The 18050-nt window shown below is 39.5% G+C and overlaps 2 protein-coding genes across 6 annotated transcripts in view; one reads left to right on the top strand and one right to left on the bottom strand.

Annotated features, from left to right (window-relative positions):
* Positions 1–771: 771 nt before the first annotated feature.
* RPUSD4 (RNA pseudouridine synthase D4) lies at positions 772–15126 on the bottom strand. 3 transcript variants are annotated; one of them, XM_074303847.1, is made up of 8 exons: positions 14896–14935; positions 11405–11823; positions 10353–10518; positions 5280–5481; positions 3550–3643; positions 3326–3470; positions 2837–2934; positions 772–1451 (listed from the first exon to the last, which is right to left on the bottom strand). In XM_074303847.1, exons 2-8 carry the CDS (start codon positions 11603–11605, stop codon positions 1251–1253), a joined length of 1107 nt encoding a protein of 368 aa, XP_074159948.1. In that variant the 5' UTR covers positions 11606–11823; positions 14896–14935; the 3' UTR covers positions 772–1250. The 3 variants fall into 3 exon arrangements, with proteins under 3 accessions (XP_074159948.1, XP_074159947.1, XP_074159949.1); XM_074303848.1 differs by lacking the exon at positions 11405–11823 and having other exon boundaries at positions 967–1100; positions 1239–1451; positions 14896–15126; XM_074303846.1 differs by lacking the exon at positions 11405–11823 and having other exon boundaries at positions 14896–15125.
* Positions 15127–15186: 60 nt separating this feature from the next.
* Positions 15187–18050, top strand: part of FAM118B (family with sequence similarity 118 member B) — a 104908-nt gene continuing 102044 nt past the window's right edge. Inside the window, exons 1-2 of one of the 3 annotated variants that reach the window (XM_074303851.1) lie at positions 15270–15320; positions 16145–16197. The gene's annotated coding sequence lies outside the window, so the exon portion shown is untranslated. Of the gene's footprint in view, positions 15321–16144; positions 16198–18050 lie in introns of all 3 variants that reach the window. The other 2 variants (XM_074303849.1, XM_074303850.1) reach the window with 2 other exon arrangements.

Raw genomic sequence — 18050 nt, 5'->3', positions numbered from 1 at the left:
TTGAATTCCTTTTCCCTTTCCCCTTTCCCCTTGCTTCATTTTTCCTTAACAAAATATCCGATATTGCCCCTTTTCCTGAGTCCTGTAGCTCATAATTGCTATTGAAATAGTTCTCTGTCTCTAGCCCTCTTTCACCCTCATTAAGAATTCCTTTATTTTTCAGTGTGTATGGAAAGCCCAAAGTAGCAGACTGTTTGAAGAATGTTAAAGAGAAGTTTACAAGAAGAGGAGAGTGACTAATCCCTTGAAGAAGATCCCTAATAGTTCATGCAATCAAACAATCCCTATAGGATGAGTGAGCAATCTCAGCTCGGCTGCAAATTTTGAGAAGCATTATAGAAGCCATTCCTGCATTTCCTTTCACTTCCTCTTTATGGAAGGAATTCAAAATAGTACAGCAAATACCAAAAACAAACAGTAGGGCTTTAAGAAGATAGGCTTTGAATTGGAACAGTCCAGATGATCAGAGAGGGAAGGACATAGAACTCAAAGCCTGAAAAACAGCAAGGATGAGGGTGCCAGAAGAAAAGACCATGATGCTCATATTTAAAGCCTTAAATGGCATACCCTCATAGACATCAAGGTAACCTGGAAATCTGGTAAGGATGAGTTCCTTACTGTAGAAATAGAGAAGTCTAATACTCCTAAGAGGTCCTGGTACATAAGGGAAACAATTGAGAAGCCATATGAATACTGTTTGCCCAGCACAGCAGACACAGGCTACGCCATGATGGGCATTCAAGCATAAGAACTTACCTGATTAGAAGCACATAGTTTAAATAAGAATTTTATTATAGGGAGAATATAGCTCTTGTTCTTGTTTCTGTCTTTGGGGATTACCTGCATTTAATTCTTCCCACTTACACCTGTCTTCAGAGCTTGGCTGGGTTCTTCCATTCCAATAAAATGAGAGGGTAATGCAGACCCTCAAAACAAGCATCTCCACATTGTCCTGACCTTAAGCTTTGTTTTACATAAGAGAATCTGAAACAACTGAGATTCTTCAACCCATATATAATGTCTCTTGTACATTCAGATGCTGAATTCTATTCCACAGAGAGCCAACTTAGCAAGCTCCTCAAACTTCAAAGTCAAAGTACCTAGAAAATGATGAAGACTTCTTTCAGAGTCATCTTTTGAACCCTCTTGCTTTGAAGAATACTGACTCCAAGGGAACAAAGCCAATGGGGCCAATGAAAAAATGGTCCAGTTTTTCTATACTGGAATCTCTTTAGTACCTTAATTTAATTTCAGTCTTTCTCTGGGATTTCCAGTCCTAGACGTGATAAAGAACGCACAAAGAAGTGGGGCAGCTTGCAAACCAAGTTAAGTTCCTGCTTCTCAGACCCCAGAGGAGGTAGGATCAGCTGCTGGGCATGCAGATGGAGAGGAAGGTAACGGGTCTTTTCCTTTTCCAAACCCAGTTTCTTCAGGATGCCAGAAGATAGCTTCTGTAAAAGGGAAAGAGAGTACTTTTAAAAGGGTGGAGAAGGGGCAGCTAGGTGGCACAGTAGATAGAGCACCAGCCCTGAAGTCAGGAAGATCTAAGTTCAAATCTGGCCTCAGACACTTATTGTGGAATGCACAACCCATGAAAATGCCAGAAAGCAGACCAGCTGTTCTTACATGCTCAGAGACCATGAAAAGTGACAGAAAGAAAGACAAACAGATACCGGTATTCTTACAAACTGAAGTTCTCTCCAGAGGAGAATGGAGAGAGACTTGAGTGATTTATTATCATTAATAGTACCCTTAAATGCTTTCTAACCACAATATTGCTAAGGAAACACAAATGAAAACAAAAAGTAGATAAATCAGTCAGTGTATGAAAAGACTGTGAGAAAGTTGTGTTCAAGAAGGAACTTTAGCATTCTCAGATAAAATGTCTTTCCTCCTTTCTATGCAGGTGCCTTAATTCTGCTCTCATGAGAACTCAGTATTCCTGAAGCTTCCCGGCCTCTGCCAGCCAATGAGCAGTCTGGAATTAGGGTTTGTGCCAGGTCAGAATAACACGAATTACTGCAAAGTGAGTGCAGATTGAGCAGGCCAGAAAGCCTGGAAAAGTACAGCTTAAAAATAGCAAGCTATACACAGACTTGGTGATTACATCACCAAGGCAGGTGTGATTACCTGGGAGGTCACAACTTAACACTTTCTGACTGTGTGACCCTGGTCAAGTCACTTAACCCAAACTGACTCAGGGAGAAAAAAAGGGTGGAAGAAACACATCCTCAAGTAGCTGGAAGGGCCTGAGAATCTCTGCTTTGAAGACATCACTCCTAAAAATCTTCATAGGAGACAGAGCAGTTGTTTAGACCTCTTTCTTCCAAACACCTGGGATGTGATTAGATACCATTTTGAGATCCTTATATCCAGAAGTCATAACTCTGGGTGAACTCATTTGCTACCAGGTTGGCTATGAAACTTTCAGAAAGTATGGGTTTTATTAGGCCTACTGAAGCCCTTGATTCTTTGCCAGTAGTGAAAAAGGTTACTGTTAACTTTAAGAAACCCGAAATTAAAGCTGAGAATGAATGAAACAGAAAGGCTTTCCTGATTAAACCTATGCAAGCTCTTCCTTGTCCTGACCCACTTTGTCCTGCCTATGGATTTTTATCACACAGACAATACACTTCTGCTATCTGAACATCTAATTCTTCTGGGTTTAAGGTACTTAAAAGCTGTGATTGCCTGATGTACATTCCCCAAATGTCCAGTCCAATATTAAATACCAAAAAGGAATGTGATAACTCTTTGCTAACTAACTTGTTCTGGGGGTTTTGATATCCAAAGAAGAATCTCTTTCCCTTTCTGTGATGCATTAGGGACCTCTTACCTGGGGTGCCAACTTGTTCCAGTCAGAGTATTTGTGATCCCCAAGAACTGGACACCCCAATCCAAAGGCTAGGTGGACTCGAAGTTGATGCTTCACCCCTGAATAATTGTGGAAAAAGAAAACCAGCAGATTAAAAAAAAAAATCCATCTCATTCAAAACACTGGTGTATGTATTCTACCTTCTTACTAAAAATTGAAAACCTCTGGGGATAGTGTCTCAATTACCTTGCATCTCCCCCAAAGTCTAGGACTATGCACTGCAATTAGAAGTACTTATTAAATGTTTATTGAATCACATTGAATCACTCTGGATCACAAAGAAATGACACAGACTATTCAGAATACTTTCAAAGTCATGCCTATTAAGACTATCACAATGAATGTCCTATAAAGGGCCTAAAAAGCTTTGATCAGTTACAACTGCATCAAGACGTTTTGAAAAATTCTATTCTAGCAAATATGCTAACTCATTCCAGGGCAATTCCTCACCTGTGATGGGCTGTAGCTCTAAGAAGGCACAGGACAAAGTACTGCTTAGCACCTGGTACTGGGTCACAGCAACATGAGCATGCCGGTTTGGACGGATCTTTACGGTTTTCCCATTCTCTGTGCGGTAGCTGGGGGCCAATGTCATCTGAAGCCAGAGGAAATCAAGAGTTATCTTCAAAGAAATAAGCTGAAAAGAATACTGTGCACAGAAAAATCCTACCTACCTTATGGTGTTGCTGCTGGCCTTGTACCTCCTTCTCAATGAGAGGGATATCTATCACCCCTGCTGAATGCATGGGGACCCCCACACAGATGGCCCTGAGGGGATAGGACACAAGTATTACACAACCCTAGCAGAAATGGGGGGAGAGAGAAGAGTAGCCTACAGTGTAGGTATATATAGTTATATAACATAATTGTAAGTTTACCCGCTGTATCTGTATTTTCTTTAGGGTGCCTAGCACAAAGCCAATCTCAATTGGCTATTTAATATCCTTTTTTTTTTTAAATGAGGAAGATAACAACAGAAAGATAAGAGGGACTAATTCCACATTCCTTATCAGAAATAAAACAAAAAAAAGACTGTTTCCACATAGTACCCTCTCCTAACTATAAGGGAATAAAGTTTCCCTCTCATCAGCTTGCCCTTCTTTGTTAAGTTTAGGCTTCCTTCCAAAAAAAGAGTATTCTATCAGCTAGGTGTTCCTCAGAACAAAGGATTCAGAGAATAGCATGTGGTTTTTCACTCCCACTGTCCCATTCCAAGGAATCCATTGCTTAATATGGATGGCAGGCAGACCAAGAACCACCATCTTTTTTATCTGTGTTTTCCAAAGGGGAGGTTCCTCTAGGAAAGAGCTTCTTAAGAGAGGGTCCACAGATAGGTTTCAGAAGATTCTGTGAATTTGGATGGGAAAAAAATATATATCTTCATTCTCACTAATTTCTTTAGAAGTTCCTTCAATTACTTAAAAGGATAATTCTACAAAGTCGTACCATAGGCATCAGCAGACTGCCAAAGACATACAAAAAGGTCAAGACCCTCTGCTCAAGGGCAGTGACTAAGAACTTCTATCTAGCTGTATGGACTGCTGCAAAACACAGTCTTGACAAACTTCTTAAAACCCTGTTTGGTAAAGGGAAGGAATTCATTCACTTCAAACTATTACCAGCTGAGGCAGCTAGATGGCGCAGTGGAGAGAGCACCAGCCCTGGTTTCAGGGGGACTGGAGTTTAAATCCAGCCTCAGACATTTAACATTTACTACCTGTGTGATACTGCACAAGTCACTTAACCACAACTGCCTCACCAAAAACAAAAACAAACTATTCAGTTGCATTTTTCATGATAGCAAAAAACTGAAGAAAAACTGGGGGCCCACTATTTGGAAAATGTATGAACTGTGATTATATATAAATGTGATGGAATATTGTTGCAGGATAAAAAATTATTTGAATTGAATATGAAGAATTCAGGGAAATTTGGGGAAAGATATTCAATATTATATATTTTACTATATGTAACTTCAAACCAGTTTTCCCAAAATGAAGTGATATATAATTAAGTATATAATCATGAAGCATAATAATCACAATAATGTAAAAGAAAACACTAAAAGACACAAAAAGAGAGACCAATGCTTAAGTCAACTTTAACCCCAAAATACAGTTCCCTCCTGTTGTTAACGAAGTAGTACTATATTATAGTTATAAAAGGAAGTTAGAAGTCATATGCTATCAGAATCAGAAGAGTTCTTAGGGGAAACAGGGAAAAAGAAAGCAGACTATTGGGAATTGATGGTGATGGACATATATAAGCTCCTTGAGGGGAGAAGAACATGATATATCTTTTTGTCCTGAAATGTCTTGCATATATTAGGTACTCAATAAACATTTGTTGAGTAAATGGACAAAAACTCCTCCATCTAAGTTTACTGTCCTAATGTTGCTCCTACCAGTACTTCTTTGCCACCTGCCGAGTTTTAAACAACTCTTGGACTTGGTGAGCCATTTCCTTATCCCGAGCCAATACCATCACCCCTGTTGTCTCCTTGTCCAAGCGATGGCAGAGGTGCAATGGCTCTGCTTTGTTGCCATATAACATCTTGGCCAAAATAGGCAGGATGTCGGTGATACAGCTCTTGACTCCTGGGCCACCTATGAAGAGGGCAGAACAAAAAGGACTGAATAACCAAAAAGAAATATTCTACTAGAAGATAACACCATTTCTTGGAAGGAAAAAAAAGAACTTTTTCCCATAGTTGTCAAGGAACTCTAGTAGGAACAAGTAAAATTCTCTTCACTCTGAAAAGTTACCTGTGGGCTCTTATGTCAGGGTTTTTAATTGGGGGTTGAGTGGGCAAAGAGGAGAAAAAGAGGGTGTCCATGTTCAAGGAGCCTGAAGATCTGAAAATTCTGCTTGAAAAATGAAAAATCATTTTGCTCTCTGTTCGAGGCTGGCCTACTATTTTCTAGCTTTAAGCTTTCATGTATGCTATTGCCATAGTTCATCCAAACTTTAAAGGTACTCCTCAGTTTTTAAAATTGTACTCAAGACAGCCTCTTAAGTCCTAGATAATCTCAACCTAGTTACTCAATTTAGTCTCATGTGTTCAACTATCAGTTCTAAGCAGACAACTCCCAGCCTCAGTCTCTTTTTCCAGAATATTAGCACCTCATCTGGAAGTACAACAGGCACCTCAAATTCAACAGGCCCCAAACAGAAATGATTTGTTCCCCACTCTCTCTCCAATTCTACTTCTCTTCTAAATTCTCAATATTAAGGTTCTAACATTCTTCCAAACACTCAATTATGCAACATCAAAATGATCTTTAGTTTTTCCCTCTTCCTTATATCCATTAAGCTACTGTAGCTTATCAAATCTAATTCTACAATATATCAGTCAGTAAACAAGTTCTATGTATCAAGCATCATTCTTAAGCACTAAAAAGAGGCCAAAAATCCCTGCCCTCAAGGAATTCACAAATTGATAGGAAAAACTAGAAACAAACAAATATGAAAAAATAAGTGCATGTAGGATAAATAGGAAATTATTAACACAGGAAAAGCATTAGAATTAAAAGGTATTTTCCTAGAGAAGATGTGATTTAAATTGGAACTTGAAGTAAGCTAGGAGGCAGAGATGAGAAGGGAGAATCTTACTGACATGGATGACAACCAGAGAAAATGCAAGGACCTGAGAGGGAGAGGACCTTGTTGTGTAACAGTTAGGCCTGAGTCAATGGAAGAGTAAGGTATGAGAAAAATGAAAATAGAGGAATTAGGTTGTAAAGGTTTCTGAATGTCAAAGGACTTTGCAATTGATCCTGGAGGTGATAGGGAGCCTCTAGAGTTTATTGAGTAGTTTATTGAGTAGTTTATTAAGTATTGCTTAATCTGTACTTCACTTCCATGACTGAATGGAAGACTCTCGAAGCAGGCAGAAACAACTGCACCAGTTCAGCCATGATGTGATGAGGGCCTGCGCCATGGTCTTAGCAGTGTCAGAGGAGAGAAGTGGGACATATTTGAGAGATGTTGCAAAGGTGAAATCGAGAGTGGATTTGGGGAGGAGGAGGGGGAATGAGAGATAGTAAGAAGCTCAGAATGACAACTAGGCTTTGAGCCTGGGGAAGGGAGGATGGTGTTGCCCTCACTTAATAGGGAAATTTGGAAGGGGAGAGTATTTAGGAGGAAAGATAATGAGTTAAATTATGGACATGTTGAACTTAAAATGTCTACTGGACATCCAGTTCAAGATATTTGAAAGGGAGTTGGAGATGTAAGACCTCTAGAGATCAGCAGAAGCTTAAAGCAGGATAGACAGATTTGACAATCATTAGTATAGAGAATCATTAAATCCATAGGAGCTGAGGAGATCACTACAAAAAGTAAAAAAGAGGGATTCCTATCCCTCTGTCCAGGACAGAGCTCTGCATGACTTGGTTAGAGCGTGTGAAATGGATAAGCATCCAGCAAAAGAGAATGAGAAGGCAAGTTCTGAGAGGGAGGAGAACCAATAGAGAGTTGTGTCTCAAAAATGTAGAAAGAAGATCAAGAGAAGAGGATGATCCATATATCAACCACAAAAAGGTCAGAAAGCATGAGAATAGAGAAGAGGTTGTGGGTTGGCCAGTTATCAGATGGTTCTTATGTTTATAAATTTGGTTGCGTTCCCTATATATTTAAGAAATAAGAAAACTTGCAGTAAAAAAATGTTTTTCTTTAGATTTTTGCTGCATTAGTTTTGTTTATGCAAAAGTTTTTAAATTACTGTTACCAAAATTATCCATTTAATTCCCATGATCCTTCCTATGTCTTGTTTGTTCATTAAACAATTCCCTTCTCCAGAGATTTGACAGGTACAATTTCCCATGCTCCTCTAATTTGCTTATGATATCACCCTTCATGTCTAAATCATGGACAATTATCCCTTCCACATCACATATATCAAGGATCGGCAAAAGAAATTAAATGAGAATTTGGGGGATTTTTGTGTAAGTCATATGCAAAGGCTAACAGATGACACAAAAGACAATGAAAAATTCCAAATTTTACAATAAGTTATTGTAAACACCCTATAAAAGAAAAGAAAATTCAGATTTCTTCTCTGGTAGGGCCAAAAAATTTTACATGGATTTTTCAGATCTCTCAGATCTCAGGGGCACTGTGCCCTTAACTCCTCTGACTTGAAAAGGCTAACTATCCATTTTGACCTTATTTTGTTATACAGTGTGAGATGTTGTTCCAGTCTCTGTCAAACTGCTTTCCAGATTTCCCAGCAAATTTTCTCAAAAAGTGAGTTCTTATCCCAAAAACTAGGGTCTTTGGATTTATCAAACACTAAATTACCATTTGGTAATTTACCAGAGTGCCTTATGTATCTAATCTATTCCATTGACCCACCATTCTATTTCTTAGCCAGTACCAGATTGTTTTGATGATTACTGCTTTGTAGGCCACCTTCCTTCATAAGGACAGGGACACTATCTCAAGTTTAAGGCTTTTTCACACTTGATGTTTTTGGAGCAAGTTTTGGGGATTTGGAAGATTTTAGTGCATCCAAGGCAGTGTCATCTGGGAAAAAGTGTGATCACTGTTTTCTTGTTCCTTGCCCAGGAAGGGCTCTTGATCCCTTGAGATTGCAATCAATATTGCTCCTCAGAATCCCTGATCCTTTGGGCTCAGAGGTGATTCTGTGTGTTAGTCTTTGATCCATTCTGACCAACATTGACACCTTTCCTCAAGGCTCCTCCTCCCTCTTGATTGAAAGTGTTCCTCTCCACCTTTGAACTATGACTAGAAGTGGGTACAGCCCAAACAATACCTTTGTCTAGTGTTAGCATGGAGTCTCCTGTAATCTCTTGTTGACTAGTTGTTAGGTACCCTAATTATCTCTGATTTGAGAATTCCTTAAGTTCTATCACTACCACTAGTCCCATCACTAGCATTCATCCACATCTCCTTTAGGCCACCTTCATCCCCATGTCACAGATATCTCTTTCTGACTTCCTAAGTTGTCTTGAGTTGGAAAAATATTTTACTTTCATTGGTACAGCCACTCTAGAATTCAACTTGAGGAGTTACTTTAAAATTGTTTCAACAGGGATGTTGGAAAAGGTCAACTGTGTGCTCCCTCTATTCTGCCACCTAGGCTTTATCCCTTTTTATTGTTTCTAAATTCCTTTCCACCTATAAAAATTATAGACATCTCTTCCATAATGCCTTTTCTGTTCCTTCTATCTGAATGTGTCAGTATTCTCTCACTCAAATTTTGTCAAAAAAACATGTTATGTGTAGTATTTCCTAGCCCAGCAGAATATAATCTTATCAAGCCATTTTCCAATTGATAAGTGGTCAAAGGATATGAACAATTTTCAGATGAAGAAATTGAAACTATTTCTAATCATATGAAAAGATATTCCAAACCATTATTGATCATAGAAATGCAAATTAAGACAACTCTGAGATCCCATTACACACCTCTCAGACTGGCTAAGATGACAGGAAAAGATAACGACAAATGTTGGAGAGAGTGTGGGAAAACTGGGACACTGATACATTGTTGGTAGAATTGTGAATGCATCCAACCATTTTGGAGAGCAATTTGGAACTATGTTCAAAAAGTTATCAAAGTGGGCATACTTTTTGATCCAGCAGTGTTACTATGGGCCAAAGAGATATTAAAGAAGGGAAAGGGACCCCCACATGCAAGAATGTTTGTGGCAGCCCTCTTTGTAGTGGCCAGAAAGTGGAAACTGAGTGAATGCCCACCAATTGGAGAATGGCTGAATAAATTGAGGTATATGAATGTTATGGAATATTATTGTTCTGTAAGAAACAACCAGCAGGATGATTTCAGAAAGGCCTGGAGAGACTTACATGAACTGATGCTAAGTGAAATGAGCAGAACCAGGAGATCCATTATACACAGCAACAAGACTATATGATGATCAATTCTGATGGATGTGGCTCTCTTCAACAATGAGATGATTTAAACCGGTTCCAACTGTTTAGTGATTAAGAGAGCCATCTACATCCATAGAGAGGACTGTGGGAACTGAGTATGGACCACAACATAGCATGACCCCAACATAGCATTCTCACTCTCTCGGTTGTTATTTGCTTTCATTTTGTTTTCTTTCTCAGATTTTTTTTTTCCTTCTTGATCCAATTTTTCTTGTGCAGCAAGATAACTGTATAAATATGAATATGTACATATTGTATTTAACATATATTTTAACATATTTAACATGTATTGGACTACCTGCCATCTAGGGGAAAGAGTTGGGGAAGGAGGGAAGAATTTGGAATAGAAGGTTTTACAAGGGTCAATGTTGGAAAATTACTCATGAATACGTTTTGTAAATATAAAGCTTTAATAATAAAAAAAGAATATAATCTTCTTGTGTGTATATACTGTGTCATTTTTCTATTTTTGTACCCTCAACACCTAACACAGAGCCTTGTATATAGCTGGTCCATCAACAATTCAATTCAATTCATCTTTTCTTTCTCTTATCCTTACCATGCACAGGGAGACCATATGGCTTGTTAATGACAACAATGTTCTTGTCTTCATGTAGGATCCCTCTCTTCAGTGCCTTAGATAACACATTGGGATGGACATTCTGCAACTGCCTAGTGTACCGTTTCAACTCTTGTACTCTCCTCTGAATAGGGTCTTTAGGCACCTGTAAGAGAAAAAAGGTATGAATCATAATGGCCTTAACAGTCTATACCATGACTTTGGGAACTGGGAATGGGATATATATCCAATAATTAGAAAATGGCTAAATAAATTAAATATTTAGATATTAGGTAGGTAAATAAAAGTAAATGGATATAATTGTACCATGAGAAATGATAAATACTAAAAAATACAACTAAATATAGAAAGATACTAACAAATAACAATTTGTTAGTATCTTTCTATATTTAGTTGTATGATGTATGAAAGAAGGAAATTGCATCTAAGTGAAAGGTTGGTTCATAGGGTTTTCTTGAAGAAGCAAATAAAAGAGTGAGTCATGGTGTTTTATCACATACCTCAGGGTAACAAGAAACATTTCATGAGGCATTTGGTCACCTTGTACTGCAGTACATATAAGTATCTGCAAGAAGACAATCATGAGAATAACTGTGTAATCTATGACTTAACATCAATTGAGGACAATGACATACAAAAATTCTCAAAAGAATGAAAAAGCATATTAAGCACTTAATATATATAAAGCATATAAACTACAAAGACAGTCCCTGTTCTCAAAGAGTTCACATTCTAATATATGGAGTAATAAAATATATATAAATGCTTTTAGCTGCAAGTCAGATAGAAAGGCTTGGTGGTCTTTAAGGTACAATAAAAAAGCAAATGATAATGTATCTTCTTTTATATTAGTTGCATTGATTAAACCATTTTTCCTTCTAATGTTGAAACATTTGACAGTTGCAAGGACTCTTTTCTTCACTTTTATGTCTAGGGATTGTTCCCTGATATAATGGCTGTAGAAGCTAAGCAGAAAACAGAGCTGGCAATACTGGAGGCATTGCTATTCCAAGAGCTTCAGGTTTACCTGCCTGTTGATAGGAATTTGCAGGTAGCTGGTATTGGGACATCTCTTTTCTTCCTTCTGTAATGGCTGTGAAGGCCAGGCCAGAAAAAGGACCAGTATTCTGAAGTACACTGCTATTCCTGAGCCTCTCAGGCTCAGAGTTCTGGGCTTTCTCTCCCAGAGTCAAGGAGAAAAGGTACCTGAGATCATGATAGTAATCTGCCATGTCTAAAACATGCCATCTCTTATCTCTAAGATTTCCTTGCTGCTAGGTTGGATTCTCTGTCCTGTCAGTGGCAGAAGGTCTTGGTATTAGTGAGGATGACAAATCTCTTCTCCATAAGGTATATCCGGGGCATGGTGGCTCTTGAATTTAACTACCTGCCTATGACAATGAATGATGGAGGAAATAGCAGGCCCCTTCTCCATAAAGGCTACACACATCTGTAAGTAAATATAAAGCAAGAAATAAAGACTCTTTCTCTCCATACATACATACACATATACATAAATGGGGGCAGAGAGGGAATCAGAGTAGGCATCACACAGGAAGTAACATTTAAGCTTTAAAAAGCCCACAAATTAAATCAGTCAGCCAGCCAAAAAGCATTTACTCGGTCCTTACTGAGAGCCACACACTGTGTTAAAAACTAGGGAGACAAGAAAAGACATGGCCCCTGTCTCAATTAGTTCACATACTAATGAGTGAGATAAAATGTAAATAATTATGTGCATAGAAGATATATACAGTATAAATAGAAGGTAATCTCACAGAGAGGGCACTAGCAATGGGGGATTGGGAAAAGCCTTTCGCAGAAGACAGAATTTGAACTAAGTTCAAGAGGACTAAGAAAGCTAGGAGGTAAAAGGGAAAGTATACCCAGCATGGGGACTATCAGAGAAAAGTCATGGAGATAGAAGAAGGGTAGCAAGAGGACCAGTGTAGCTAGATTATAGACTACATGGAAAGAAGTGAGATGTAAGAAGGCTGGAAAGTGGATAGAGCCAGTATGAAGAGCTTTAAAAGCCCAACAACACAATTTACATTTGACCCTGAAAGTAAACATGGAGCTACCAGAACTTAGCTAAATAAGGAGCTGACACGTCAGACTTGTGTTTTAGAAAATTTACTTTGTTAACTGAGTGGAGGATGGATTAGAGTGTAGGAAGAAACTTGAGGCAGGGAGAACAACTCATAGGCTACTGGAATAGTTTAGGTTTAAGGGGATGAAGGCCTGTATAAGGTGAAGTTATGGGAGTGGAAAGATTGGCATATATACAAGAGATATGAAAGTAGAAATGACAAGATTTAGCAACAAATTGCTGGGATAAATATGAATGAGGAATTGATGAACAGATTATGAGTTTGGGTGACTGGGAGAACAATGGTTTCCCCAACTGTAATGAGAAAGTAGAAAATGGAGAGAATGTTTTGAATATATTTTGGATATGCTGAGTTTGAGACACTTATAGGACATCCTGTTTAAGATGTCCAAAGGAAGCTAGTGAGATGGGACTAGAGCTCAGAAGAGAGACTAAGGCTAAATACATAAATCTGAGAATTATCCATATAAAAAGGATAACTGAACCCAGGGAAACTCATGAGTACCAAATGGAAATAATAAAGAGGAAGAAGAGAAAAGAGTCTTTGCAGAATTCCAGTAGGCATAATCTGGAAAAAGAACCACCAAAGAAGATTAAGAAAGAGCAATCAGATGATACCAAAAGAAGAGAATACTGTCAAATAAAAACCCAGAGAGGGAAGAATATTCAGGGGAAGAGGGTTATCAACAGTGTTAAAGACTCAGAAAACTCAAAATGTAGAAGAATTGAGAAAAGGACCATTAAAGTTGGCAATTGAGATATTATTGGTATGGGAGTGTGGTGGCACATGGGAGGCTGAGGCTGGTCAATTATTTGAGTTCGAGTTCTGAACTTTAGAAAAACAAAAGCTGACTGTATATCTACACTGAGTCCTGTACCATTATAGTAAGTTCCTAAATACAAGGAGCCAAAGACTTCTGAAGAGGCAAACTGGCTCAGAATGAAAATAGTGGGTCAAAGCTGTGCTGATCAGCAGTGAGATCAGGTCCTTGAGTGGCCAGCCATGACACTTGCAATGGAGGCAAGATAGGGAGACCTAGTCAAACATTTAAAAAGATAAGTATGAAACGCAATTGAATACAGTCAAAAGCCAAAACAGAGGAAGAAAAGAAGTAGAAGCATCTATGATAGACAACTTTAAATTTAGCCAAGAAGGGACTAGATATGAATGGTCAGATGAAATGAAGATTTTTTTTTTAAAGACACAGGAAACTTGAGTGTGTTGTAGGCAGAGGAGAAGGTGCCCATAGATTAGGGGAAAAAATGGAAGATTAAAGAAAAAGAGGATCTGGAAAAGGTGGGCAATTTACTGGAGAAAATTGGAGTGGTTGGGATCAAGGGTCTATGTGGAGAGATTTGCCTTGGCAATGTCCACCTGAATCAGGAGTGAAAGAGAAGGAATAGGAGATGTTTGAAATGCATAAGAGAAGCAGAGAGAGAATTGTTAATGAACGGCCTCACTTTGGGGAAGGTAAATTATAACTCTAACAGAGGAGGGATATTCATGTTGGGCTTGAAAAAGGATGAAAAGGTTTTCATACGAATGGGAACAACCATTGTTGGTTGAATGGAACAATAAATTGGTTAGAGAGGTTTAAGAGTATTGCCTTGCTGCAGCGAAGAGTCAGGTGAGTTTATGAAATTTAATTTTAGGGGGCCCAGACCTCATAGCTTCATTACTCTTCTCTAGCCCCATTCAGCAGCATGTGAACAGGAGCAAAGGTGGATGATGGCAGTAACCTATGGTTGAAGTTTTATCAGTTTATTTCTGGCAACAGAAAAGCTAGCTAACGGGTTACTGTCGGGAAACTTTGAAGAACGCTCTTAAGCATCTTGAGTTGTTCTGCTGTGAAGGATTTAGAGGAAGAAATGGGGGCCATCATCTTGGGTCTATGAAAGATGGCCAAATGATCATCCTTTTATTAATAACCTGCTGGTCTTATTAATAAGATGATCAAATTACAAAGAAACTACATCTCTCAAGCTTTTTAAACGTCACAGTTACGGTGACCAGGAAGAGACTTTTAGAGAAAAAGAGACAGGTTGGACATAATGTCTGTCAGGAAATATACTATTCTTATTCAAAAGCTCATGGTGAAATTTCTTCATTTAGAGAAAGGCTCTTCCCTGAGGAACTCTTAAGTTGAGATTTTGGCTTTCCTCAAGCTAAAACTTTTAATTCTAATCTTCAGGGGGAAAAAAAAATAAGTTCCTTGTAAAATAAAAAGAAACGAAGGAGCCACAGGTGTCACGGCACTAGTCTACGCCAAGGCGAGACCAAGCCCCAAGTACAGAAAGCGGGAACTGCCGCCAGCGCCCACTTCCCGGACCCCAAGGGTCACGGTCCCCCCCCTCCCGCCCCCGTCAGGGCCGCGCACTGCCTCCTGGGAGTGGTAGTCTTGGCGCCCTCACCTCCCTCTCCTTCGATTTCAGTTCTTCCTTCTTGGCTCTCAGCTTCTCCGCCAGCTGCTGAGCACTCAAAGGCCGAGCTGCGGCACTAGTAGAACACAAGCACTGGGTCACGAGGGCGAAATGCCGCCCAGAAATGCGGCCGGTATTCCGGGCCGAGAAGCTCATCACACTCCTCGCGGGCGCCGCCATTTTGCCTGTCATGGGGGAGGGAGAGAAGCCTACCGTAGGCGGGGTGAGGACGGTACGAAGGTGTGAAGGGGAGGCTCCATAGGATCACGTGGAAAAGAGTAAGGGGGGGGTGGAGCCGATCGAGTGGCCGGTCTGTCACGTGGGGCCGCCCGGCGCTCAGTGCGGCTGCGCGGGCCGGTAGCAGCAGCTGGAGAACGGTGGCGGCGGTAGACTGACTGGCGGACTGAGGCGACTGGGTGAGTAGGTTTTGGGACTGGCACGGGAAGTGCGCCGGAGGCCGCCTCAGGCATCGCTCGCGGTCCTCGGCCCCGGGGTCCACATCCCCTCTGAGACTTCCTCGCCATTACTTGTCGAGGGACCGTCCCACCTAAAGCCATCTCCCCACCCCCGCTCCCTCCCTGGCGACCCTTGCCAACGTTCCTCGGGGACCCCTTGTCCTGCGAGGGCGGCAGCCCACGGACCCAAGGGGAACTGAACCTCCCGGAGTCGAACCCCACCCCCACCCTCGAGCTCTGGGATGCTCCCAAACTCCCCGTGTCTTTGTCTGTAACTGGGGCTGCCGGGGGATGCCCTCCAGCACACCTGAGGGCCCTTTGGCCAGCCCTGCCTTCCTTCCCAGGTCCTCCTAGGAGCTCGTTACTTGGACTTTTTCTCCTTCTCCACCCCACAGTCAAACAGGGTAAACATCAACTGGTTCTGTCCTCTATGTTAGTTACCTCCAGATTCTCAGCCCCCTCCACAAGAAAGTAGAGTACTCCTGGTAGTCGCGCAAAGTATCGTCACCTAAATAAAATCATACCGGGCGTAGATCCCGGGATGGATGGTCTAGTCCAACTCCCCTCTTCCCCTCCCCCCTCAGTTAAGCTGAGACCCTGAAAAGGTGAGTAACTGGTTATAGATGTAGGTCTGTTGGAAAAGTTCTTTTTCCACGACCAAATATTATCAAAATCAGTTCAGTTTGTTCCATTTCCTTTTGGAAAAAGGCAGATTGAAAAGTTTAGGAAGCTAAAGAGTTTTTTTTTTTTTTTCTTTCTTTCTTGTTTCTTGCCTTCAATAAAAGGAAGACTTAATTCCCCTGGGAGATGTCCATACATGTTGACAGAAACTGAGTAGGTAGGTTGGAAGCCATGGCTAAGCCCCCCTGAGAATGTTTACCACAGTTCGTAGCGCAGAAAAGGGACTTAGTACATGTTTATTGGTTGATTGACATTAGATTTCTTTTCATGTGTTGATTAGTTTTGTAGAACATTTTTTTCTTAAAAAAATATTTACAAGGGATGAATGGAGAGGAAGACTACTGTGGGAAAGGTAGATTACGTAGAAACAAAAGATAACAAAACTTTAACTTAAAGTAAAAGGTACCGCCTCATTAATGGAGAAACAACTTGGTGTAATAGAAATAAAGCACCAATCTCTGATCAAGATTTAGATTAGTCTTAATCCAGTTACTTCGCATAGTTATTGTGTACTAGTTATGTAATCTCTCCAAACCTCAGTTTCCTTATTTGTAAAATAGGATAATAAAACAGATGAAGTGGTTTGAGAATCCACCAGACCTTGTAGTCAAAAGACTTGGGTTCAAGTCAGCCAAGGTGATCCTGGGCCAGTCATTTTAATCCCTCACTGTTATATGCACCTCTTAAGTCAAGTTGCAAAACTCTTGCTAATCTGCTTTGGTAGTGAGAATTTCCTCCCAGTAGTTCCCCATACCAATGACATCACAATTCCAGTGCAAATAAAAATAAAAATCATTTCCTTTACCTGCCTTGTAAGATTTAAAGAGCAATGTTCAACAATAAAGTGCTTGATAAATGGAACTATTTCTGAGGCTTCTAGATTGAAGGGAAAAAATGGGAGTTAGTACTTTGACAAAAGTTGAAAACAAGAACTTCTTTGGGAAGGAAAAATGAAAATTTGGGACATAGAATCATAGAATTTATAATTGAAAGGAACCTTAAAGATCAACCGTTCCAACCCTTTGATTTTACTCTTGAAGAAAATGACGCCTGGAGATATTTTCTAAGACCACTAAGATAATTATAGAACTGGAATTACAATCTCCTGACTCTGGTCAAATATGTTGTTAGGTTGGGATTAAGTGAGGAGCTTTCAAGTGTAAATATTTAGACAGTTGGATTTATGGAACTAGAATGCAGATTGTTTCTTATTGAAGATGGAGATTTGGGAATAGTTAGCCTGGAATTGACAGATAAAATAATATGAATGGATGAGTTCTGTTAGATAAGAGGTCCTTGGCCAAGGATAGATCCTGAATTTAAATAGATCATTGGAAGAGGAATTGGGGAGGAAAAGCTAGGGTCTTTTTTTTTTTTTTTTTTTTTTTTTTTTTTTTTTTTTTTTTTGCCTTAAAAGTAATGGGATATATTACTTTGATATATCAAGAACAAGTAGGCTTTTGCCCATGTATGACCTCTTGGAAGAGATAGATAAAGTGGGAGGTGAAAGTATACTACAGGAGAACATGGTAAGTAAGAAAGAACAATGAGAAAAAGATGTGGAATACCAGAGATAGATAGGTCTTGATCTAGTCAGAGAAATAAAATTTAAATATTGTCTTTCTCTTCTTTCCTCTCATTAACTCATTTATCTAACCCTTTCTAGTAGGCCAAATAAATACTATATATCAAAATGTTTCAGATGTCAATAGATGATAGATTTAAAACTGAAAAGTCCTCCTTCCCCCTTATTTTATAAATGAGGAAATCAGAATTTAGAATGACTTGCCCCTAATCACATAGAAAGTAATAAAAGGAAGAACTTAAATTCATACAAAGTCCCAATATTCAAAAGATGTTGTTCTTTTTAGTATACACCATTATTTCCCTGAGATCCGACTAACATTTTCCTTGGGAATGTTTACTTTAAAAAAAAAAAAGTTCTGACATCTTAGATTTCTTGAGTACTTCTTGACTGGGTGGAAAAAGTAGTAAATAATGGGAAGAAGA

Source organism: Sminthopsis crassicaudata, chromosome 3 (assembly GCF_048593235.1).
Source record: "Sminthopsis crassicaudata isolate SCR6 chromosome 3, ASM4859323v1, whole genome shotgun sequence".
Classification (NCBI taxonomy): domain Eukaryota; kingdom Metazoa; phylum Chordata; class Mammalia; order Dasyuromorphia; family Dasyuridae; genus Sminthopsis; species Sminthopsis crassicaudata.
This window is presented reverse-complemented; position numbering and strand designations above follow the sequence as displayed.

Bases quoted from the DNA above. Each gene is read 5' to 3' on its own strand.
- RPUSD4 (XM_074303848.1), bottom strand. From the start codon at position 15,096: ATGACAGGCAAAATGGCGGCGCCCGCGAGGAGTGTGATGAGCTTCTCG. The intron at 3,644-5,279 runs GTAGGAGCAACA...CTATCCCCTCAG, and splicing joins CAGGTGGCAAAGAAGTACTG to GGCCATCTGTGTGGGGGTCC. The intron at 2,935-3,325 runs GTGAGGAATTGC...ACAATTATTCAG, and splicing joins AGAGCTACAGCCCATCACAG to GGGTGAAGCATCAACTTCGA.